Source organism: Colossoma macropomum, unplaced genomic scaffold, assembly GCF_904425465.1.
Source record: "Colossoma macropomum unplaced genomic scaffold, Colossoma_macropomum, whole genome shotgun sequence".
NCBI lineage: Eukaryota > Metazoa > Chordata > Actinopteri > Characiformes > Serrasalmidae > Colossoma > Colossoma macropomum.
This window is the reverse complement of record NW_023494800.1, coordinates 3,021,600-3,047,066: the sequence shown is the minus strand read 5'-3', so window position 1 is coordinate 3,047,066 and position 25,467 is coordinate 3,021,600. Positions and strand designations below refer to the sequence as shown.

Sequence of the window (25,467 nt, the reverse complement as noted above, 5' to 3'; positions counted from 1 at the left end):
ATGAATTATTCAGTATCCACTATAAATTATTCAATATCTATTATAAATTATTCAGTATGCACTATGAATTATTTAGTGTGTACTATGAATTATTCAGTACCTATAATAAGCTGTTCAGTATATTTTATTAATGATTTAGTGTCCAGTATGAATTATTCACTAATTACTATGAATTATACAGTATCCATTATGAATTTTTCAGCAAGTACTATAAATTATTCAGTAACTACTATGAATTATTCAGTATTTACTACAAATTATTCATTATCTATAAATTATTCAGTAATCACTGAATCAACCTAAAACACAAAGATAAATCACTAAATCAACTCAGTCATCAGGTACACATTATTATTATTATGCTAGCTGCAAACAATAAACACTTTAATCCTTTTGTGTTTTTAATATTTTATTTTTTATAATCCTCTTCTTGGCGAATTCACACAGGGCCTAATGTTCACTCCTAAAGAGTGGATATTTCATGAGGTAAAATGGTTAAAGTTACCAACTAATACCTGGTGTTTATCAGATCAGTTGCTCTTTGTGTGTTTGTGAGAAGGCGAACTGTATGAATTGCATCAGGACATCAGGATCTGACCTCCAGCATGTCCAGTCAACTGCCCTGAGAAAAAGGAACAAAGCCATAGTGCCCACCGGTTCTTCTTCCTGAGAGAAGAGTGTAGGAGGGTTCTGGCTGCTTAACAAAACTCGCCCCTCCTCCCCCTCCTCGTTCTCCACCGAGGAACTGACTTTCGCCTGCTGTGCCAGAGAGAAATGTATTCAGCGCTCACTAAACTGAAGACTGAAACTGTCAGTCTGAGACGAGAGTGAGACGAGTGTTCGTGCAGACGGAGACGGAGGACTTTCAGAGCTCTGCTGCTGATTCAGGACTGAAGCTCTGCTCTTTGGGCCTCAGATTACACTCCTATAGCCTGATCCAGCGCAGTGAAGCTCAGATAATGCACCCGTTCTGGACCAGAACTGGAACATAAGAACACTACAGAACATCATCTTCAGCAATATTAGAGAACCTCACCCTACTGCAGAGACCACAGTTCTCCAACTCAGCCTCTCCTGGGCGTTATCAGTGATTATTTCATCATTATGATATCATTATATTATCAATAATCTATAATCTATTAGTTATTTAACCTGATTACATTTAGAAGTGATCTGTCTTTGCCAGTTGCTTTCAGACATTATTCTCAGTGTTAGGACTCTGCAATGCTATTTTTTATTAAGTGTTACATCACAAAAAAAAATTATTGTGTTGCAAAAAACATCTTCTCTATTACGGTTGGCATTTGTTTAGCAATATTAGCTTTTGGTTATAGCTACAATGGCTAACTCAGCTAACTTGGCAACTGTTTTACTCATCTGTTTCAGTCACATGACCTTTTTCTCACAGTGATCATGTTAATGACCATCGACTGTTCCATCTCAGCGAGGTTTACATGCACTTAATAATCCGATAACTGCAGAAAACTTACATGCACTTGAGTAATCAGATAATGGGGAAACTTCGGGTCTACATGAGTCAGACAGTAATCAGATTTCTGCTTTACAACCAGCCAATAAACTCACAGAAGAAGACGTGATGTAAAGATAATGTAAAACTCAAACTTCATGCCGCGGCTTTTTTTGAAAAAAAAACATTGTGCTACTTTACCTGACATACATCATCTATAAGATGAAGAATATTTAAATCCTTTATTTCGCTTAACTTGTAGTCGGTTTCAGCGATGCTCAAAAAGTGTTTTGCTGCGTCTCGCGGCGACGCTGCTTGCTTGTTTCCGGTACCGCCGTCTGTTTTTGCACATGCGCAGACTGAGAAATCCAAAAGAAATCAGAGTAAGAGTTTACAGCACTGAGAAATCTGATTACGGAGCTAAAATCCAAAATATCAGATTTCTTAACACTCGTTCAACGTTCGAGACACAAAAGTAGTTTGTTTTGATTTATATGTAATTCACCGTAGCCACAGATGAATAACTAATGCCCCACACACAGGAGAGCCTGTTTTCCCATTCAGACACAAACACCAACATTACTGTTATACAGCTGGAAGTGCATTTTGCTCAACTCCTCACGCTACACTCATCTACTGATAGGCATAATTGCCTCATGGCAATTATTTGAGATGATCGCAGTTACTTGAGATTATTGCAATTAAGATGATTGCAATCATTTTTCATTAGATTTCACATCATATTATGCCAGCAATATGAAGCAAACTGTGAACTGGTTGTGATGGTTGGGGCAAATAACTGCAAATAAAAGAAAGCAGTAAATGGATTCATAGTGATGCATTATGGGGCAAAAAAACTCAACACAAGTATGGAAACGCAAATGACAACACCCAGCCATCACATTGCAAACACTGCTATACAAACTCACTGTGCGTTCTCACGTTACCGTGGCAGTTAATACGTTCAGAACTCAAGGGGGCGCTAGAGGAGCACTCAGAGCGGGATCTACTGTTATTCTAACAGCCTCAACAGATAAACAGTATTAATGGACAGTAGAGGAGAGTGATCTGCTTTACTTCCGTTGCGTTACTGCGATTTTATCACGGGGAAGGGTGTTCTTTGGCACAACGAGTGCCTAAAATTCCCTTCCCTGTGATAAAATCATAGTAACCCACTGCCTCGAGTGGCTTATTGCTCTTATAAAACGGCATCCAACATAAAATATATTAAAATACACAATGTTTTAGATAATTATTTAAGTTATTTTTTATAATAAGTGACATAAACAAGTTTTCCACTAAGAAATGTAGCTACTTTAGAGTACGGTATCGTTGTTAAGCAACAATTGGCCTCTGAATGAGGAGAAGAATGTTCGATCACTCATCACTGTAAACTGCAGACATTTCACAATTTTTAAAACTTTTTTCCTATAACAGTGAACATATGATAACAGCACTGTTTAATGTAAATACTTTTAGTTTATAAGTATTTTTGATCACCAAATCACCACCACAAGTCTTCTTCCAGTCTGACGACGTCACTCTTCTCACACTGGGGCTGAATCTCAAACGGCTCCCTGCTCTCTACATCATTTGGGGTTCATCCACATTCATACTTGACAAACAGTCACTATCTGACAGAAGAAGCTAGAATTTCTAAACTTAATGTTACACAGCTCACTATTTAGCTAGGGAGTACGGAGCCGTTTGGGATTCAGCCTGGGTTTTACGCAACTTCTAACTGAAACATGGACATTTAAAGCATGTTAGACATTCAGGTCACATTCTTTAGACTTTTATATTGCCGTTTTTCAGTGAATCATATCGTGAGTACTTTAGTTCAAGCCTGTTATATTAATGTTTAGCATGTTTGCTCTTTTTTAGCCTGTTGGCTAACTGACCAGCCTGGTTCTAGTTAACAATATAAGTCTCCAGCCCCTCAGTTTTAACAAAAAACAGGTTCTTACTTCATCAGTACACTTAGTGCTCCATGCGATCAGCGTTAGAGTCAAAGATTAATCCATTAACAGCAGAAGGGTTTTTTGTGCCGTGGTGCAGTGATACAGGGATCAGCTGTTGTGATGCATCACAGCCGTGGTATATTGTGGATTTTACAATGGAAGTCATGCAGCTAAAAGGCAGTGGTGGACAGTAAAGAAGTAAATGTAGTTCGTTACTGTACTTAAGTAGTTTTTTAATTTATCTGTACTTTACTGAAGTTTTTCCATTTTGGGCGACTTTTTACTTTCACTCCACTACATTTCAAAGTCAAATATCTCACTTTTTACTCCGCTACATTATGAGAAATCTGTCGTTCCTTTTGGTTTATGTGTGTATAAAAACGTAACATGTCAAAACGAAAGAAGCGCAAAGCAAAAACACCAATCAGGGCACAGCGGTCACTTTGTTTTGAGCTTGTTTTGACCTGTTGGTCATACCGACCCAGTGCAAGCATACAGTTCAGCATCAGTGCAGCAGCGTAAAATTCTGGGAGAGTCTATTCAACATAAATGATGAACTAACCTAACTTTGTGTAAATAGACCACAATATAGAAATATGTACACATATGCAGTTGTGACTGACGGGTCTTTTTTCTGAATTTATACAAACACATTTCATTTTATAGTAAATTAGTTTTGGCTAGTTTATGTTTATGAACAGAGACCTACAGATGCAGTTTAGTAAAGGAAACTCATTTGTGAATCTGAGTTTAAAGTTTTTATTAAACTTAAACTTGTAACTAAGTTGCAAATAAATCTTAAACTGAAACTTTGCTTGTTTGTGAAAAGTGATTTCAGAACCAGAAATGAACCCAATACCATTCTCCAAACTAAATGGGCTGTAAGATGCTTTACAGACTGGCTGGAACAAAACAACATTAATACTGATCTGGCAAAAATCGACAAAACTGAGCTGAACCTGATATTGTGGCAGTTTTATGGCTCAGTCTGATTTGGTCAGACTCTGAAGATCAGACTTCACATGGCGAATGGTATCGGGTTCATTTCTGGCTGATTCCAGGTTGTTCAGCTGTTCTTCTGTCACAGCTGCTGACTGAAAAGCTGCTCAGTGGTGATGACAGTTTGGGGATTTAGTGTAAGGAGCTGGAGAACGAACTGCCGGCTGTGCAGCGAGTGGGCGGAGCTCGTTACTCTGACGCAGCAACAAGCTGCTCATTAAGGAACTATAATTTGGTGAAGGAACTGCGAACATTAAAACATATTAAACGCCGCGTTCACGGCCCAGTTTATTAATTTATTACTTTATTTATTTAACTGTTGTATAAAAGCAATAGAACACGTGGCACTGAGTTAAGATGGAGTTCTGCTTTTAAAAAACAGCCAAAATATTAACTGACATAGTATAATTGATACGATATCTCAGCCTCCTTATAAACTGGACATTTGTAATCACCGGTTCTGAGCTGATAAGGAGAGAATAAAACACATCTCCGTGTAAACAGCGTGAGGAATCTGTCTGCTGCAGGAACGACAGCAGTAACTCATAATGGCAGCTCAGTAACCGTGTGTGTTAAACTTCCTGCTCTCGTTTTTCAGAGCTGAGTTTTGAGCGTGATAAAGATGGAGCTGCTCTGGGCCAAACGCAGATGAGTGAAAATGTCTGGGATTAATAATGCAGGCAGTCTTGTCATTGCTGGTGAGGCAGATGCATTATTGAAGACGCCAGAGTCTAAGAAGCTCCTCTTCATCGCCAAATTAAACACACAGCTCTCCCAGCTCTGCTCTGTGCACACAGTCTGAGTCGCTCGCCGCTCTGAACGCAGTAGATTACGGTCAGATCACCCAGACGCAGCCGCTGCACAGTCTACGTCAGATTTAACACTGAAAGATGACCGATATAATACGGCACCATTTCAGCCACAGCCAGACTCTGACTCAAGTCACACTAGTTTAATCTTGACTCAGACTGGCCCTCAACTGATTCCAGACTTACTCAGATTGGCCCTCAGCTTATTTGTGGCTTGACTTCGACTCTCCCTCAGACTGGCAGCCCATTCAACTGACTTGCAAACTCTGCTCTGACTCTCCCACAACTGACTCACATTCGACTTTCCCTTAAGTGACGTTTGATTTGACTCTTACTATATCTCAACTGACTCACGACTCGACTCTCCCTAAAGTGACTGTTGATTTGACTCTTACTATATCTCGACTGACTCACGACTCGACTCTCCCTAAAGTGACTGTTGATTTGGCTCTTACAAGATCTCAACTGATTCAGTTCGGACTCTCCCTCAACTGACTCGCAACTTAGACAGGCAGTTATGACCATTTAGACTGGCCCTCAACTGACTTGTGATTTGGTTCAGACTGGCCCTCAACTGACTCATGACTCACCTGAACCTAACCTGACTCGCGACTCGGACTGGCCCTCCACTAACTTACAAACTCTGCTCTGATTCTCCCTGAACTGACTCGTGACTTAACTCTCCCTTAAGTGACTTTTGACTTGACTCTTATTAGATCTCAACTGACTTGCGACTTGACTTGGACTAAACCTAAACTGACTTGCAACTCGACTCAGACTGGCCCTTAAACTGACTTATGACTTGACTGAACCTAAACTGACTCACGAATCAGACTGGCCTTCCACTTGGACTGGCTCTCCACAGACTTGCAAACTCTGCTCTGACTCTCCCACAACTGACTTGCAACTCAACTGTCCCTTAAGTGACTTTTGACTCAACTGATGATCTCAACTGATTTGTGACTGAACTCAGACTGGCCCTCAACTGACTTGTGACTTCACTGGGACTGAACCTAAACTGACTCATAACTCAGACTGGCCTTCCACTTGGACTGGCTCTGCACTGACTCTTAAACTCAGATCTGACTCTTCCTCAGCTGACTTACGACTCAGACTAGACATTAACTGGCTTGTGACTCAGACAGAGACTGGCCCACAACTGACTCGCAAACTCAGCTCTGACTTTGCCCTTAAGTGGCTTTTGACTTGACTCTGACTCTCACTCAACTGACTCGTGACTTGACTCTCCCTTAAGTAACTTTTGATTTGACTCTTTCTAGATCTCAACTGACTCATGACTCAACTTGGACTGGCCCTCAAGGGACTCACATACTCAAATCTGACTCTCCCTCAGCTGACTCGCAACTCAGACTCGACCTTAACTGACTCACGACTCAGACACAGACTGGCTCTCAACTGACTCACAAACCCAGCACTGACTCTCCCTCAAGTGACTCGCTACTCGATTCTCCCTTAAGTGACTACTGACTCAACTCTGACCTGACCTCAACTGACTCATGACTCCATTCTCCCTAAAGTGTGCCAGTGATGGCACTTTGTCATAAAAATCAATTAAAAAATAACTGACTTAATAATAAGAAATAAATATCAGAAGTTTTCAAACAGTAAACAATATTAATTAAGCCTCTCACAAAGCAGCTTCATCTATTTTTTGCCCCTTTCCTCTAGAAAAACAAAGTTCACTCCCCTAAAGTTTTAACGGTCCCCTTGCGAGTGACCAGCATATGGTATAAAACAAGCTTATGTTGGGCTATTCTGTCCACCGATGCACATTGCATACTGCAGCATCCACACATCGCTTTGTTAAAGGGTCATTCTACAAATACGTCCACTTTCCTATCTCTCCATAGGAGTCACTGGTGTCACTGATCCTCATTGGTGTTACACATAATAAAGGAACACCAGAGACATTTTTAATGAAAAATGCATTTTACCAAATGTCTGCTACAGAACATCAAACCACATGTTGTCAATCATGGAATATCCACTAAAATATGAAATTTAATCCATTTGTATTCTATTTTTTCAGTTACCTCAGAATAAAGTCAGTCACACCAGTGACGTCAGCTAAAAGCTTCATATGAAATCATGAGCTGAATGAGAAAATCTCTGATAACTGAAAGACTCAGTGGACTCACCATGAGCTTTTCTTCATAGATCCTCAGAAAACAGGTAAAAGGAAGTCAAGTGATGTCATCAGTGTGACTTTTATTTCAAAATAAGAGATTTTTTGTTATGCAGTAACACCAGTGACACAACTCCTGGGGACAACAGCTTTCATTATATATTTTATAATTTATTATAATGATTATAATAATATATAATATAGTTTATTTGGCATTGATATATTCCATAGTCATGTATAGATTAGTGTAGTTAAATTGCAGAAAAACGTTTTTTTCTTCAAAATATGGCCTCAGCCTTCACACATGACTGTAGGGACGAGCTCTTCTGTGGTGCTTGGAATTCTAGATGATTGATTTAAAAACCAATATTGCTACATTGATGGCTGAAGAAGGTGTAATTGTTAAAATAACTTGTTTTATTGTTTTATTTAAAAATGTAAAACAAATTGTAACCCTAACATGTTTAGTGTAATATGTCTGTAAACGCTAAGGACACAAAAATGGACGTTTCTGTAGAATGACCCTAAAACAAATCCCAAAACTGTCATTTTTAAGCAAAAAAAAAAGTTGAGTTTGTTTTCCTGTGGGTCTGCATGCTTTCTTCCGATAAATAAGTGGATATTGAGGCGGTAAACGGTGAGAATCCTTGTACTAAAATATACACCAACATAAGGGCTGTAAACATAATTAGTGATTCTGGAGCTCCAGACAAACATTTCCGCTTCAGCTCAGTCGCATCCGCGCTGATGTTCAGATGATGGATGCAAGATGCAAGAAGTGATACTTCAGTGGTTTTAAAGAAATATCGGCTCGTCGCTGCTGCACAGCCTGTTCTCATCCAAATTCTCTTAAAAAGAAACAATAAAAGACGACTGAAGAGGCTGAAGGCCTGTTCTACTAGTCAATACTTTTCTAAGGAGATTATACAAGCTGTGCGGGCACAATAGAATGTCTGTATCAGTGATGGTTGACCTTAAAGTAGATGAATTTAGTAGAAAGACTGTTTGGATACTTTTGGACAGACAGTGCAGGTCCACACCAATTGAATTGAGTCTACACTTTATAAAGTGTTAGTAAAGCGAAGTGGACACTACATGAGTTTTAAAATCTCAGAATAGCTGCACTGCTGTACCACATTATCTCCTGTAGCCTGTTTGCAGACATAGCGGAGTGTAGACTACAGGGGGTTCTCAACCTTTTCCACCCCAAGGCCCACCTGTTTATAATTACACAGCATTGCGGCCCACAGGAAAACTAAAATCATTTTTTTTTAAATACAGCTTTATTTATTATTTATTTATTATTGCATGGCTCGTCTGTTGTTTTTAACAGCAGCTTGTGCTCAATGTCTAAAGAGTCAGTTGTTAATACAGTCGTTATGCTGACTCTATGGCGCAAACGTGCTGCTAGAAGAGAAGGAAAGCCAGCTTTTGTTACGGGACAGCAGGGAGGCGGACCCAAGTGCACAGAGGAAAATCCGTGAGAAAGGGTCTTAAATGAATATAATGAGGTGATGGGGTGTGAATTGAGTGACTGTGCACGTTGGGGTGGCTCAGAGCCAGGCTCAAAACACCAATGTACTGTTTGGCGGTCTGAGAAGTTACCACTGTGTCACTGGGAAGCCAGGCAAAAACGGGAAAAACACCTCAATGAATGGGAATAACAACAACGGGGGGAAAGGGCAAATAAAGGGGATGCTGAAAGCAGCGCCCTTAAACAAAGGCTGGACTAGAAAAATGAAATAAAAGATAATCAGAAAACAAAAGACACTTCCTCTGTGATCATGAGAGGAAGATCAGCTTTATGTTCCGCCTGTTTGCTCTTTGTGGAACAAACACTTTTTGTATGGCTTGGAGACGTTTCTTGTTTAAGCCTTTTAAGCCTCTTTTGGCTTTTAAGTAGTTTGGAGGTTAGGGACCCAGCCTTGTGACCGGAAGGTTGCTGGTTCAATCCCCTGAACCGACAGTATGTGTGACTGAAGTGCCCTAGAGCAAGGCACCTAACCCCCCCAACTGCTCCCTGGGTGCTGTGGATAGGGCTGCCCACCGCTCCGGGCAAGTGTGCTCACTGTCCCCTAGTGTGTGTGTTCACTAGAGTGTATGTGGTGTTTCACTGCATGGATGGGTTAAATGTGGAGGTCTAATCCCTCTGTGCGCAAACACAGTTGGCCAATTGTTCTGAATTCAGGTACAGTCAGGTTAAAGCAACACTATGTAAGATTTAAGGATTTGGAGCCCTCTCTGGTGGAAATATGCAACTGCACGCATCAGGTGAAAGAACATTTTGTAATGTTGGACCTCCACAAGTGGATGAATCTGACTTTTGAGAGTGTGTTGAAAGAGAACTCAGTCAAAACTTGGTGAAGGGCGCGTCTTTTGAGGATGTGGGTGAATTATCTACTACTGTCATCATATCTTCATCAGTACAATTGTTGATTTTGAGATCATTAGAGGCCTAAACATCGAGCCGGACCTTCGTTTTGAGTCTGTGCATGTTGTGTGCTGCTTTAAATGGAGATAAGTAAGAAATGTCCTCTGAAACTGCTGAGGTCAGGACCTTGGTGCGAAGCTTTATTCATTTTAATCTTTCCTTCCATGTCAATCAGCTTTTTAAATATTTAACCAATAATTTTCTTAAGTGATTGATTTTCTTCAGATATTACAAAAACTCTTTTACTGACTAGTTCTCTGAAAAGAATCTGCCAAACGCCTCAACACGATCATTCTCTGGCCCAAAAACACTCTTACATAAGTGTCCCTTAAATGCAGATAAACAGTTAAGACCTGTTATGATGCACTATTATGTAGTATAAAGTTAACTGTACTTGCCTATGTTGGGGTGCTTGAGCAGTCGACAGATCCGAGCCTCTCTGTCCAACTTCTGATGATCTGAAACACAAACACTCACCAGTTACCATACAGAGGATCTAAACCATTTCAGTATTCACACCATTACAGTGTACAAACAGTGTGTGCAGAATTTCAGCCAAATTCCATGTTTTGTTGACTTTCTAAGTGAAAATAACTGAACATATCCTCCTCAGAGAACACACTTCTGCACTTTTAATACACAATAACTGTTCATATGCTAAATTTAACATAAAGGAAAAAATAAAACAAAATGTAGTTCAGTTTATTTTGTCCAATATGTTAAACAAATAAATAGAAAATACAGAATTGTGCACCAAAATCGGCAGAAAAATGCTGCTATGTTTATTAAGTTTGTGTCTGTGGAGCAGTGGTGACCATCTCTCCTCCTGGAGATCGACTTTCCTGCAGAGTTATCCCCAGCCTGGATCTAACACGCTGCCCTTATTAGTTAACAGTGAGTGTGTTTACACGTACTTAATAATCCGATCACAATCAGATGTCTGAAGTTATCTGATTATTCAAATGTTCATGTAAAGAGCATGCTCTGATTTCTTAGATCGGAGTGAGGTCTAGAAATCCGATTAAGAAATCTGATAAAGGATAAAGCTGGAGTTTAGCTCAGTAATCAGATCTCTCAGTGCTGTAAACTCTTACTCTGATTTCTTTCAGATTTCTCAGTCTGAGCATGTGTGAAAACAGACAACGGTACCAGAAGTAAGCGAGCAAAACACTTTTGGAGCGACGCTGAAACCAAATACATGCTTGACAAAATGAAGGATTTAAATATTCTTCATCTTCTGGATGATGTATGTTTATATTTTCAGGTGAAGATGTTCGATGTTTAAAAAAAAGCTGCGTCATGAAGTTTTACGTTACATTTACATCACGTCTTCTTCTGTGAGCTTACTGGCCGGTTGCAAAGCAGAAATCTGATTACTGTCTGACTCATGCAGACCTGGAGTTTTCACATTATCTGATTACTCAAGTGCATGTAAAAGCGTTGATCGGATTACTGACAGAAATCAGATTTTTGCAGTTATCGGATTATTAAGTGCATGGAAATGTATCACTCACTGACACATCAGATCAGATGAATGACTACTGAAGACGTTAATTAGCTGGAGTGGGTGTGTCAGAGTTGGAACCTGACTCTGCAGGAAAGTAGAACTTAGTTTCACTTAGAAAAACCTGGAATTTGACCGGGGTGTTCAAACTTTTTGCAAACGTCTTTATGAAAATGTAAAGCTGTACAGCTGATTCGCCCTTCATATCTCGTGAGAGTGTCTCTCATTTGTCATTTTTCACCGAATTCACTTTCCATGATCAACACAATGCAACCTATCAGAGTAAAGTGTGTGAGGAGGGGCAGGGCTTATGGTCCAGACACACCCACACTCAAAAGACAGGGCTTTTTTCTGATTATAAATTGTAGAGATTGTGATTTTTGGGGTTTATTTTGTTAGAAAGTGGTGCAGTGTCAAAAAAATGGAATACACAGTATCTTTATGCATCGTAGGCCCATCACCAGAAAAACTCACGTCTCGCCAGACTTTCAGCACGTGCTGTGCAGTCTGCCGCTGAGCCCAGCCAAGATTTGAGTTGACATGTATAACGTATAAAATGACTTATCACAGTTTACAGAGGGTTTAACACTGTGTGAGCCAGACCTGCTACATCAGGTGACAGTTAAAAGTCTGTTTAGCCGTGATGTCAGATGCAGGACCACAGCATTCTGTTTAATTACTGTGACGTATGAATATCGGGGAGCTGAACAGGTTCTGCTGTTCACCTGTGGAAGTGGGAAGCTGTGCCTCTGGCTGCAGTAATGAACTAATCCTGCAGTCAGAACTAACCCTGTAGTAATAGCGCTGTTAGCCTGCGCTGAAGGAGACCGTTCACAGAATGTTCAGCACAATCCTCTCCACACACGAAGCAAAGCTTAAACATTACAGCTGACCTGCAGTGACCCATCAGACCAGCCTGCTGTTTGTTACTATTATTAACCCTTTTATGTCACAGTTATATCATACAGTCATACCAGCCATGCTGTGAAATATTTCTGACTGAAATGAGTGGAGAAATTGTGTGGAAAGTGCTGATTCTAAACTTTCAGTCCAGACCACATTCGTGTTTGTGGGCAGAAGAGGAGATATTTTAATATGATTTGAATTTGATAAAAGGTTATTGTTGTGTATGTTTTGCAGAAATAAAAAAATCCTTTACGTTTTACTGTTTGTCATTTTTTGACAGAAAAAAGTCAGACCTGCCCATTCAGAAAATAAACATAAATACAATTCATTAAGGAACTAATTAAGGTGAGGGTTAGGATTAGGTTTTGGGTTGAGGTTAAGGTCAACAATTTTGTAAATGTAAATGTATTGGAAAATGAGAGTAACATGAAATGAATAGCTTCTGTACACAGAAACATTCTGTACTGCAGTTAAAGAGAGAAACATAAACTCCAACACGCAACAAGACGCCTACACCACATGAACAAATAAATAAATAAATAAATAGCTTTTAATTTCTGGCTAGTTCTGCATGTGATTTATCATTTAGCCCTGAGAGAGAGAGAAAGAGAGAGAGAGAGAGAGAGAGAGAGAGAGGCTGGGGGGGGATACAGGAGAGAGAGAGCGAAATGGGAGAGATTATCGGAAAAAAGAAAGACAGCACAAGAGAAAAGGAGAAAGAAGAAGAAAGTTGGAGAGAAAGCAAGCGACAGAGTGAAGAAGAGAGTAATAGAAAAGAGAAAGAGAAAAGAGAGAGAGAGGAAGAGGAAGAGATAAAGGAGAGAGAAATGGGAGAGAGCGATGGAAAAAAGAGAGACAGCACAAGAGAAAGAGAGAAAGAAGAGAGAGAAGAGAGAGAGTCAGAAAGTTCGAGAGAAAGCAAGCAACAGAGAGATAATGAAAAAAGAATGGAAATAAAAGAGAGACAGAGAAAAAGAGGAAGAGATAAAGGAGAAGGTGATGAAAAAGAGAGAAAAGGAGAATGACAGAGTGATAGTGGAAACGGGAGAGAATGAAAAAGAAAAAAGAGATGAGAGAGAGTAATAGAAAAAAGAGAAAGAGAGAGAGAGGGTGAAAGGAGAGAGAGGGGTAGAAAGAGAGAGAGAGAGGGAGAGAGAGAGAAAGAGAGAGAGGGTGAAAGGAGAGAAAGGGGTATAGAGAGAGAGAGGGGGGTGGTGGGTAGAGAGAGAGAGAAGGAGAAATGAGAGAGAGGGGTAGAGAGAGAGAGAGAGAGGGTGAAAGGAGAGAGAGAGAGGGTGAAAGGAGAGAAAGAGGGTAGAGAGAGAAAGAGAGAGGCGTAGAGAGAGAGAGAGAGAGAGAGAGAGAGGAAGAAAGGAGAGAGAGGGGAAGAGAGAGAGAGGGGGTAGAGAGAGAGAGAGAGAGAGAGAGAGAGAGGGAGAAAGGAGAGAGGGGGTAGAGAGAGAGAGAGAGAGAGAGAGATGAAATCGGTGTGTGATTAGTGAGATGGTGAATCGTTATGTGGATTCTTTTCTCTCCTCTATTGAGCTGCTGTGTGTAATCTGTTATCGTCCCCGTCTCCCACTCCGCAGCATCATGACACACACTGAACTCTGGAAAAGCTGTTGCTAGGCAACACTGCGGACTACGCCAGGAATAGAATTATAAAATATATAGACAGAAAAAAAACCTGCACAGAAAAATAAAAAGATCACATCGAATAATGTCGGCTGTGGCTCTCAGTATATCCTGCCACGGACCACAGCGATCACGGTAAATAAAAACCTGCCGTGGCCACCGGAGGGGATTAAACTCTGTCATCATACTCAGATTATCAGACTCAGGCGGGGGGCTCTTTGGTTTTGGTTAAATCCACCTGAATGAAAAAGATCCTCACAGTTTAGACTTGAATGTACAGCTGGGTGTGACACCACACCTCTAGGGGGTGCTGTCACAAAAACATTCATCATTCTGCACACTGTAAAGCCAGTCATTTCCACCACAGTGTGCACACGACGTTCAGGATCCGGAACCCACAGAACCAGCTGTGCGCGAGTTCACACGTCATTCAAACGTTGTTCAAATGTCTTTGTAAAACAATGGTTTTACATAGAACCATGCGTTCTATATAGAACCATTTGCATACTTAAATAATTCTTTGCATAGTGAAATCATTCTTTAAATTAATGGAGAATGTGTTTTATACGGTTCTATATAGAACCTTTCTGAAAATAGTTACTATATAGCACCAAAACATAGCTTTGATATTGTGTATGACATTAAGCTTGTAACAATAAAAGAATCTTTTTTGATGCTATATAGAACCATTTTTAAAAAGGTTCTATACAGAACCATATGCAACACATTCTCCATTAATCTAAAGAACCATATCATAGTACAAAGAACCCTTTAAGTGTTCATGGTTCCATATAGAACCACTGTCTTTACTAAAAAACCTTTGAAGAAGCAATTTTTTAAGAGTTTACAATGTCAAGCTTGTAACAATCAAAGAAGCTATTTGGTGCTATGTAAAACCATTTCAAAAAGGTTCTATAAAGAACCATATCCAACACATTCTCAATCTGAAGAACGCTTTTACCATGCATACTTAAAAAAGGTGGTTCTTCAAGGGTTCTTTAGTAAAAAATGATTCTATATAGAACCATTTACACTCATACATACATCATCTAAACCGCTTATCCTTCTGGGTCACGGTGGGGTGCTGGAGCCTATCCCAGCTGTCATTGGGCGGAAGGCAGGATACACCCTGAACGGGTCGCCAGTCCATCACAGGGCAGACAGACAGATATATACAATCACACACATTCACACCTAGGGGCAATTCAGCATGTCTAATCAGCCTGAGTGCATGTTTTTGGACTGTGGGAGGAAACCGGAGTACCCGGAGGAAACCCACGCAGACACGGGGAGAACATGCAAACTCCACTCAGAAAGGACCCTGGTCACCCGGCCGGGAATCGAGCCCAGGCCCTTCTTGCTGTTTACACTTTGCCCCATTTACACTAGCAAAACGTTCTTTGGCTTGTAACAATAGTGGAACCCTTTTTGGTGCTATATAGAACCCCTTTGAAAAAGGGTTTATATATAATCTTTTAAAGCACGTTCTCCATCGATCTGAAGGACCGTTTTGGAATGCAAAGGACCCTTTAATCATGCAAAGGGTTCTTTGAGTGTTCAAGGTCCAATATAGAACCATTTTCTTTACTTAAGAGCCCTTGAAGAACCATCTTTTTAAAGAGTGTAAATTTTCACAAACTTTAAATTTATGGCAAATAAATATTGGCCCCCACATATTTGTTATCAGTCTCCTTGTCTAGTGATAATCGATATCATTATCGGCCCAGAAAAACAATATTTATCATTAGAAAAACCTACAGTAATGTGACTTATGAGACCTTCACGAGTGCACAAGTGATTGACTCTAACATGCAATATTCATCATTACTGAACATGTAATACTGGCTGTGATTCACTAAAGGCATCTTCTGAACCACGTCCTGTTTAAATTAGCCACTATGTATATTCTCACTTTATCTTCTGCCTCTGAGGCCTGAGCAGAAGGTGTTGACAAGCTTCTGCAGGTCAAAGCACCTGCAAATGAATTTGACATAAACATGTTTCAGTCTGCGGAAAAATGACGGCAGCGCGCTCATGACACTGCTGAGTTTCTACTCAATCACAGAACAACACAGTCAGGCTTAGTTGAAGCAAAACAAACCAAAATATTCAGACATCTGTCACCGTGAGTGGTGTAGAAGCTCGGAGCAGTTGGATGTGGAGTGGTTGGGAGGCGACGGGGCTGTTAAACAGAGAGAGGGAAATGAAAAGGAGAACAAGCACCAAGGGACCCGGAGCGGCTGTTAGATCATCGCTTTAACACACTCGTTATTTCTCCTCTCCAAATCCACTCTGATCTCAACAGCAGCCAAAACACTGCTGCCCACAGAACCGCGAGGAACACGGTTCGTTCCATTTGGGTTTCTTGGTAGATGTCCAGAACATTCCAGCTACTCTTTATCTCAGAGAAATAAGCAGAGTAGTTTTGCTACTGTGCCTTTAAGACCCATGTGTCCAAAAAAGTTGGGACAGTATGTAAAATGCAAATAAATCCACTTTGATCTCTATTTAAATGAAAACAAAACAAACAAACAAAAAATTGATGTCTGCAACATGTTCCAAAAAGTTGGGTACATTTAAGACTAGGAAATTCAGTTAAAAAGTATATATATATATATATATATATATATATATTTAAACAGGTGATGCTATGTTGCATGGGTATAAAGGAAAATATCCAGGAAAGGCTTAGTCCTTCATTAGCAAGGATGGGTAGAATAATGTTCCTCAATGAGAGACTGCAAGGATTTGAGGTATTTCACCCTCCTCAGTGCATAATATCATCAAAATATTCATGGAATCTCCGTCTGCAAAGGCTGAAAACCCCAAGTGAATAACCAGGACCTTCGATCTCTCTGACAGCAGTGCATTAAAAACCAGCAGGCTTCTGTGATGGATTTCACTGCATGGGCTCAGGAATAATTTGACAAACTGTTGTCAATAAACACCGTTCATCGCTCCGTCCACAAATGCAAGTTACTGTACTATGCACAGTGGAAGCAATGTCAACAACATCATATGTCATTTCGAAATGCTGCCAACTTCTCTGGGCTCAAGCTCATCTGAAATGGACTGACGAACAGTGGAAATGTGTGATCTGGTAAGTTAACACTTCAGATTGTTTCAGCAAATAATGGATGTTGTGTTCTCCAGGCCAAAGAGAAAAAGGACCATTCAGATTGACCAGCATAAAATGTTCGAAAGCCAGGGTCTGTCATTGGATGGGGGTGTATTAGTGGGTAGCTTGCACATCTGTAAAAGCACCATTCTGAATGTGTGCTGCATGTTAGCAAGCTTTAACCTTTAGACTAGTCATATAAGGGGCAGTCCTGGGCTGGAAGTTAGGGAACCAGCCCTGTGACTGGGAGGTCGCTGGTTCGATCCCCTGAGCCGACAGTATGTGACTGCCCCTGAGCAAGGCACCTAACCCCCAACTGCTCCCTGGGCACTGTGGATAGGGCTGCCCACCACTCTGGGCAAGTGTGCTCACTGCCCCCTAGTGTGTATGTGGGTGTTTCACTGCACAGATGAGTTAAATGTGGAGGTTAATTTCCCTGGTGTAAAATTAATAAAGGGTGACTTATTATTATTAACTTATTACTTAAAGATTTACATTTACATCCGATTTGCATTTTGTATCAACAGGTTCAGATCTACACTTTAGGCTTTTTCCTGTTTGTTTCCAGAAGAACTTCTTGATGCTACTGGCAGAGTTGAGGCTGGACATGCAGGATTTGCACTGTGATGTGTTTGATGATGTATTTGTTAAACTCCAAAAGAGCTGGATGTTTAGGTGAAGATGGGTTACTGCACTAAAATATCTATTTTTATTCATTTTAATGCTTTAGTAGCCATGGAAATAAATCTCTCCATGATGCTAATCCAGGTGGATATCCTAATTTCTATGTTTTAGAAATGTCTATGTATCTGCATCAGCCAATCTATACATTAAAAAAGTATGGGATATTGGCCCACAATTCCCGTATTGGTGCATTCCTAATCTGCATCTACAACCCCATTTCCAAAAAAGTTGGGATGCTTTGCAAAATGTAAATGAAAATAAAATACAATGATGTAAAAATCATTTAAACCCTATATTTATTTGAAAATAGTACAAAGACCACATATCAAATGTTGAAACTGAGAAAATTGATTGTTTTTTGAAAAATAAATGCCCATTTTGAATTTGATGGCAGCAACACATTTCAAAAAAGTTGGGACAGGGGCAACAAAAGACTGGTAAAGTTGTGTAATGCAAAACACCTGAAGGTTAATTGGCAACAGGGGTTCACCACTCTGTGAAAGACTGCACCATCAAATAGTGCAACAATGTTTCTCAACATAAAACAGCAAAGAACTTTTGCTTTTCATCATCTACGGTACATAATATCATTAAAAGATTCAGAAAAGCCAGAGAAATCTATACATGCAAGGGACAAGGCTGAAAACCAGTATTTGCTGGTCATGATCTTCAGGCCCTCAGGTGGCACTGCATTAAAAACAGACATGACTCTGCATGATTTACATTCTGCATGTTTTAAAACAGCATGGCTCTGTAGTAAAAATTTAGGCACTAAACTGGCCTGGCTGCAGTCCAGACCTGTCACCCACTGAAAACATATGGGACTTTATGAAACAAGAAATACGTCAAGAGACCCCGAACTGATGAGCAGCTGAAATCCTACATCAAGCAAGAACAAGGAAACATTTCACTGTCTAAACTACAGCAGTGTCTCCTCTGTTCCCAAACGCTTACAGAGTGTTGTTTGGAACGTGTTGCTGCCATCAAATTCAAAATGGGCATATATTTTTCAAAAAACAATCAAATTTCTCAGTTTCAACATTTGATATGTTGTCTTTGTACTTTTTTCAATTAAATACAGGGCTTAAATGATTTGCACATCATTGCACTTTGTTTTCATTTATATTTTGCACAGTGTCCCAACTTTTTTGGAAATGGGGTTGTTTTTGGTTGAGGAGGAGGGTTGACCACTCCTCACCAAGATGTGGCAAGACTCCGCCACATCCTGTGCATTGTGTAAAGGCCAGTACAGGTGGAGAAATGAGCAGGTTGTGAGGAAACCAGCAGGGACTCTGGAAACTGATTCTGAAAAGCTGAACTGAAAGGACTCGAATAGCTGTCAGCATTCTCCACTTTAGCTGTCAGCCTCATCTCCTTTTTGAGTGCCGGGAAAAGGCACTGAAAGTACCTCTCCAGGAACTCTAGCGAGACTTTCTCCTGGCAACAAATGGAATATAAGGGTCAAACTTGGCAGGCAACTATTTTGCTATTCAGTGTCTAGAAGAGGAGGATGGGTTCCCCTTTCGAGTCTTGGTTCCTCCCAGTGGGCCCTACTCATGCTTTAATGGAGTTTTTCCCGTTTGAGGAGAGGTACTATATACTGTATACCCTATATTGCTGTTCTGGTTGCTACCTCAGTGACTTCTATGTTCATATATGCTAAATATGTTACATATATTTATTGTAAGTCGTTTGTATGTATTTATTGTACTGTATTGTCTGCACTGTGTTTATTGTATTGCCTCGCACTTGTGTTCCCATGTTGGTCCTGGAGGAATGTTGTTTCGTTTCACTGTGTACTTGTATAGAGCTGGAATGACAATAAAGCCTGACTTGACTTGACTTGACTTGACTTGAGGTGAGGACCCAGAGTCCAGCAAACTTTGGATGTTTTCTCTGAGGTGTGCTTGAGCAGGAAAAAAAACATGAAACTCTGCAAGAATCCGGCTTTACAGAACCAGAGTTCCCCAACCCTGATTTTGAGTCTGGGTTTCTCAGGGTGGTTCCTCCTCATGCTCTGAGGGAGTTTTTCCTTTTGAGTCTTGGTTCCTCTCAGTGGTTCTTCCTCATGCTCTGAGGGAGGTTCTTCTTTTGAGGCTTGGTTCCTCTCAGTGGTTCTTCCTCATGCTCTGAGGGAGGTTCTTCTTTTGTATCTTGGTTCCTCTCAGTGGTTCTTCCACCTGCTCTGAGGGAGATCTTGGTTCCTCTCAGTGGTTCTTCTTAATGTTTTGAGGAATTTTTTGTTTTGAGTCTTGGTTCCTCTCAGTGGTTCTTCCTCATGGTCTGGAGGAGTTTCTACTTGTGAGTCTTGGTTCCTCTCAGTGGTTCTTCCTCAAGCTCTGAGGGAGTTTTTCCTTTTGAGTCTTGGTTCCTCTCAGTGGTTCTTCCTCAAGCTCTGAAGGAGTTTTTCCTTTTAAGTCTTGGTTCCTCTCAGTGGTTCTTCCTCATGCTCTGAGGGAGGTTCTTCTTTTGTATCTTGGTTCTGCTCAGTGGTTCTTCCTCATGCTCTGAGGAAATTTATCCTTTTGAGTCTTGGTTCCTCTCAGTGGTTCTTCCTCATGCTCTGAGGGAGTTTCTTTTTTTTGAGTCTTGGTTCTGCTCTGAGGTTCTTCCTCATGCTCTGAGGGAGATCTTGGTTCCTCTCAGTGGTTCTTCTTAATGGTCTGGAGGAGTTTCTACTTGTGAGTCTTGGTTCCTCTCAGTGGTTCTTCCTCAAGCTCTCAGTGGGTCTTCCTCATGGTCTGGAGGAGTAATATAACTGAGTTGAACCAGACTTCAACCTCCAAGGAGACCAATCACATCCCTCTTTCCTGATATAGTGGTGGGGTTTGTGGCTGCCAGAACTGGTCACTGAGCCTAAGGTGGCTGGTTGCACAGCCATCATGTACCCGGTGAAGATGCTTCATCAACTCAGCAACAACACAGGTATTCAAAGAAAGCGTGCAAAGCTCCAGAACAAAAGATCTGGCAGAAAAGAGCAAGAAGGGCAGCTTTGGGCTGTGGCTAACAAGGACTGACAGCAACTGGGAGCCCAACTGATGGGAAGCTGCAGGGAGTCACCTTCTACTGCTCCACCATCATGTACTGGGGCAAAGGAGAGGAGCGTAACATCAGTAAGCAAAGGTTTCTCAGATGAAGGCCACATAATATAGTCACATAATGTGTTACATTCACTATACATTTACATGCTGACTCTCCACATCAAACACAACGGCGAACAGCAAAACTGTACAGATGTGTGAAACAAGACACACAACAATTACTTTTCATCAAATTAAAAAAAATCCTCTTCCACACAAACACAAATGTGGTGTGTGGTACAACATGATTTTGTTTTATCTGGCAATTAGTGAGATTTCTGTAGGTTAAAATATATAATTTAAAGATCTAAAATTTAATATTAATAGTCCTAATATTAAATTTAAAAAACTGCCATAATATTTACTATCTGAAACCACCAGTGAATCTATACTATCTTCTGAGCTGTTATTTGGAATGTTGATGATGGGAAAATAGTGATAAATCTGAAAAAGCTTTCTTTAGGGACTATTTTGCCTCACAACATCCTGCATTTATCACGAACTCATTTAAAAAATCTTCTCAAAATTGTCATAAAACAGTGTCTCAGTCATCAGACAGTGAAGTCATAACCATTTCATGTAGTAACTTTCTGTGAGGGAGCTTTTAGAGGTGGACGTCTGGTTCCTATCACCACCACTGTGAACAGTTCTGACTCGGTAAGTTTCTCTTAAATCAAAGAAGGAAAATCTATTAAGACGTGTACAACAAGACGCACCACTACAACTTTTCATCAAATTCAGAAAATTCCTCTTCTACACAAACACAAATGTGGTTTGTGGTACAACATGGTTTTGTTATATCTGGTAATAAGTGAGGTTTCTATGGGTTAAAAAATATAATTATAAAAACATAAAATTTCATATTAATGGTCCTCTCAGGAAGCTCTAAAACTTTATTCAAAAACTGCACAGCTTTCTTATTTTTACTGAGCTCAAAAGGCTCAATGTGGTGATCCATAAAAATGATGGCCTTGTCTCATTTAAATGTATTCCACTTGCTTTTTCCCATTCAATGAAGTTATGATTTTATGATTCCCTCGGTGGATTCATGCTTTTGAAGTGGTATTATGTCTGGCGCTTGTGAAGGGAAAGGCGTCTTGCGCATTTTCAGACGATGATGACATTTCAGACTGTGATCAGTATTACAGAGGAACAGTGGGGTGTAAGTAGGCTAATGGGGTGCCGCACTGAATCAGTGGAAATTAAACAAAGCAGAAAACACAGGAAGAGTTTAATTACGCAACCTAAAAATATTCACAAAGCTGCCAAACCGGTCCACACTACAAACTGGCCTGCATGCAATTCAATCCAAAGTGAGGCTGCAGGTGGAGCATAGATTTAAATATATATATATATATATATATATATATATATATATACGTAAAATCAATTGCACATGAATAAAATATGTGACATCAACACAGTGTTTGCCAAAGTAAGTAAACTAAAAGACAGCAATTGTGTTGATTTATCATTTTACTCATGTGCAACCAACACAGCCAACACATGCAAATTCAAAGCACCATTTTTAGCACCAATTAGCATCATGCAAACTTCATTCCTGAATATCACACTTGCCTCAAACTGCAGTAATTTTGAGGCCTGAATTTTGTGCAAACTTTAGGTGATATCATACAATGATCACCATGGTAACTGGTGGGTGCCACTGTAGCCTCTTTGCACCATATATGTCTTGGCTGATGGACAACTTTTGAGGGGGTGGAGGGGTGATTAATTTTGTGCCAAACTATCTCTTTGGAAACCCAGTGAGGTTTATGTCAGCATGTATTGAACACAAACAAAAAGGGGGGGGTTCCACCAATTTTCCTCCATAACTCAGTGTGTGTAATGTAAACAGAGTGATTCAGAGTGGTTTGGTGTGAAATGGTTCAGATGTCTTTACAGTGGTGGTGATAGGAACCAGGGGTCGCCATGACTACAACACAAATATAGACATTTTATTTACTATCCAGAACCACCAGTGAACCTACATGAGTCTTCTGAGACTATATGGAATATTGATGATGGAAAATAGTGGAAAATCTGAAACAATACGTTTTCTCTGGGGACTATTTTGCTTCACAACACCCTGCATGTATCCCTCCACCATGAATACATTTCAAAAAATACATGTTTAGCTAAAATCTTCTCAAAAATATCACAAAACAATGTATCAGACATCTTGTAATATATTCATAACTATATATTCAGACATCTTGTAATATATTCATAACTATATATTCAGACATCTTGTAATATATTCATAACCATATATTCAGACATCTTGTAATATATTAATAACTTTCTGTGAGGAAGCTTTTAGAGGTGGATTTCTGGAGTTTTAACTCTGTATATCTGGACTATTTTGCCTCCCATCATCTACATGTATCCCTCCACCCTAAACCGATACTCAAAACTATAATAGAACCATCATAACTATAATAGAAACATCATAACATCATAGAAATCATAACTTTCTGTGAGGGAGCTTTTAGAGGTGGGCGTCTGGTTCCTATCACCACCACTGTGAACAATTCTGACTCTGTAAGTTTCTCTGGAACAGAGCGTTTCACACCAAACCACTCTGAACGACTCTGTTTACATCTTAGCCATTTAATTATGCAGAACCATTGGGTGGGAAAATCAAATAAATTCCTATTTAAGCTCTTAATATTCCAGATCAGAACGAGAACAGAGAGAGAGAACCAGCTTGAGCAGTCTGTGAATTCACTTAAACAGAAGAATGACCAGTGAGGACCAGAGCGCTCCAGAACACATACAGCACAGCTCCCGGAAAACCCTGACTGTACACCAGCACACGCTCAGCACTGAGTCACAGCACAGCGGGAAACAGTCTGTGATTCCCTTTAACAGTCAACACACGCCTGATCCACTCACTCGCAGAGAACACTGCACACCCTCCTCACTCCTGATCCACTCACTCACAGAGAACACTGCACACCCTCCTCACTCCTGATCCACTCACTCGCAGAGAACACTGCACACCCTCCTCACTCCTGATCCACTCACTCGCAGAGAACACTGCACACCATCCTCACTCCTGATCCACTCACTCGCAGAGAACACTGCACACCCTCCTCGCTTCTGATCCACTCACTTACAGAGAACACTGCACACCCTCCTCACTCCTGATCCACTCACTCACAGAGAACACTGCACACCATCCTCACTCCTGATCCACTCACTCGCAGAGAGCACTGCACACCCTCCTCGCTTCTGATCCACTCACTCACAGAGAACACTGCACACCCTCCTCACTCCTGATCCACTCACTCGCAGAGAACACTGCACACCCTCCTCACTCCTGATCCACTCACTCGCAGAGAACACTGCACACCCTCCTCACTCCTGATCCACTCACTCACAGAGAGCACTGCACTCACTCCTGATCCACTCACTCGCAGAGAACACTGCACACCCTCCTCACTCCTGATCCACTCACTCACAGAGAACACTGCACACCCTCCTCACTCCTGATCCACTCACTCACAGAGAGCACTGCACACCCTCCTCACTCCTGATCCACTCACTCGCAGAGAGCACTGCACACCCTCCTCGCTTCTGATCCACTCACTCACAGAGAACACTGCACATCCTCCTCACTCCTGATCCACTCACTCGCAGAGAGCACTGTACACCCTCCTCACTCCTGATCCACTCACTCACAGAGAGCACTGCACACCCTCCTCACTCCTGATCCACTCACTCACAGAGAACACTGCACACCCTCCTCACTCCTGATCCACTCACTCGCAGAGAGCACTGCACATCCTCCTCACTCCTGATCCACTCACTCGCAGAGAACACTGCACACCCTCCTCACTCCTGATCCACTCACTTACAGAGAACACTGCACACCCTCCTCACTCCTGATCCACTCACTCGCAGAGAGCACTGCACACCCTCCTCACTCCTGATCCACTCACTCACAGAGAGCACTGCACACCTTCCTCACTCCTGATCCACTCACTCGCAGAGAACACTGCACACCTTCCTCACTCCTGATCCACTCACTCGCAGAGAACACTGCACACCCTCCTCACTCCTGATCCACTCACTCGCAGAGAGCACTGCACATCCTCCTCACTCCTGATCCACTCACTCGCAGAGAACACTGCACACCTTCCTCACTCCTGATCCACTCACTCGCAGAGAACACTGCACACCTTCCTCACTCCTGATCCACTCACTCACAGAGAACACTGCACACCCTCCTCACTCCTGATCCACTCACTCGCAGAGAGCACTGCACATCCTCCTCACTCCTGATCCACTCACTCGCAGAGAACACTGCACACCCTCCTCACTCCTGATCCACTCACTTACAGAGAACACTGCACACCCTCCTCACTCCTGATCCACTCACTCACAGAGAACACTGCACTCACTCCTGATCCACTCACTCGCAGAGAGCACTGCACACCCTCCTCACTCCTGATCCACTCACTCACAGAGAACACTGCACACCCTCCTCACTCCTGATCCACTCACTCACAGAGAACACTGCACACCCTCCTCGCTCCTGATCCACTCACTCACAGAGAACACTGCACACCCTCCTCACTCCTGATCCACTCACTTACAGAGAACACTGCACACCCTCCTCACTCCTGATCCACTCACTCACAGAGAACACTGCACACCCTCCTCACTCCTGATCCACTCACTCACAGAGAACACTGCACTCACTCCTGATCCACTCACT

The 25,467-nt window shown here is 41.3% G+C and overlaps 1 protein-coding gene across 1 annotated transcript in view; it reads right to left on the bottom strand.

Moving 5' to 3' along the window:
* Window positions 1-25,467, bottom strand: part of camk2a (calcium/calmodulin-dependent protein kinase II alpha) — a 117,780-nt gene that overhangs the window by 57,811 nt on the left and 34,502 nt on the right. The window contains exon 3 of the mRNA XM_036588111.1: window positions 10,213-10,272. Coding sequence (XP_036444004.1) covers window positions 10,213-10,272 — 60 coding nt within the window. The remainder of the gene's footprint in view (window positions 1-10,212; window positions 10,273-25,467) is intronic.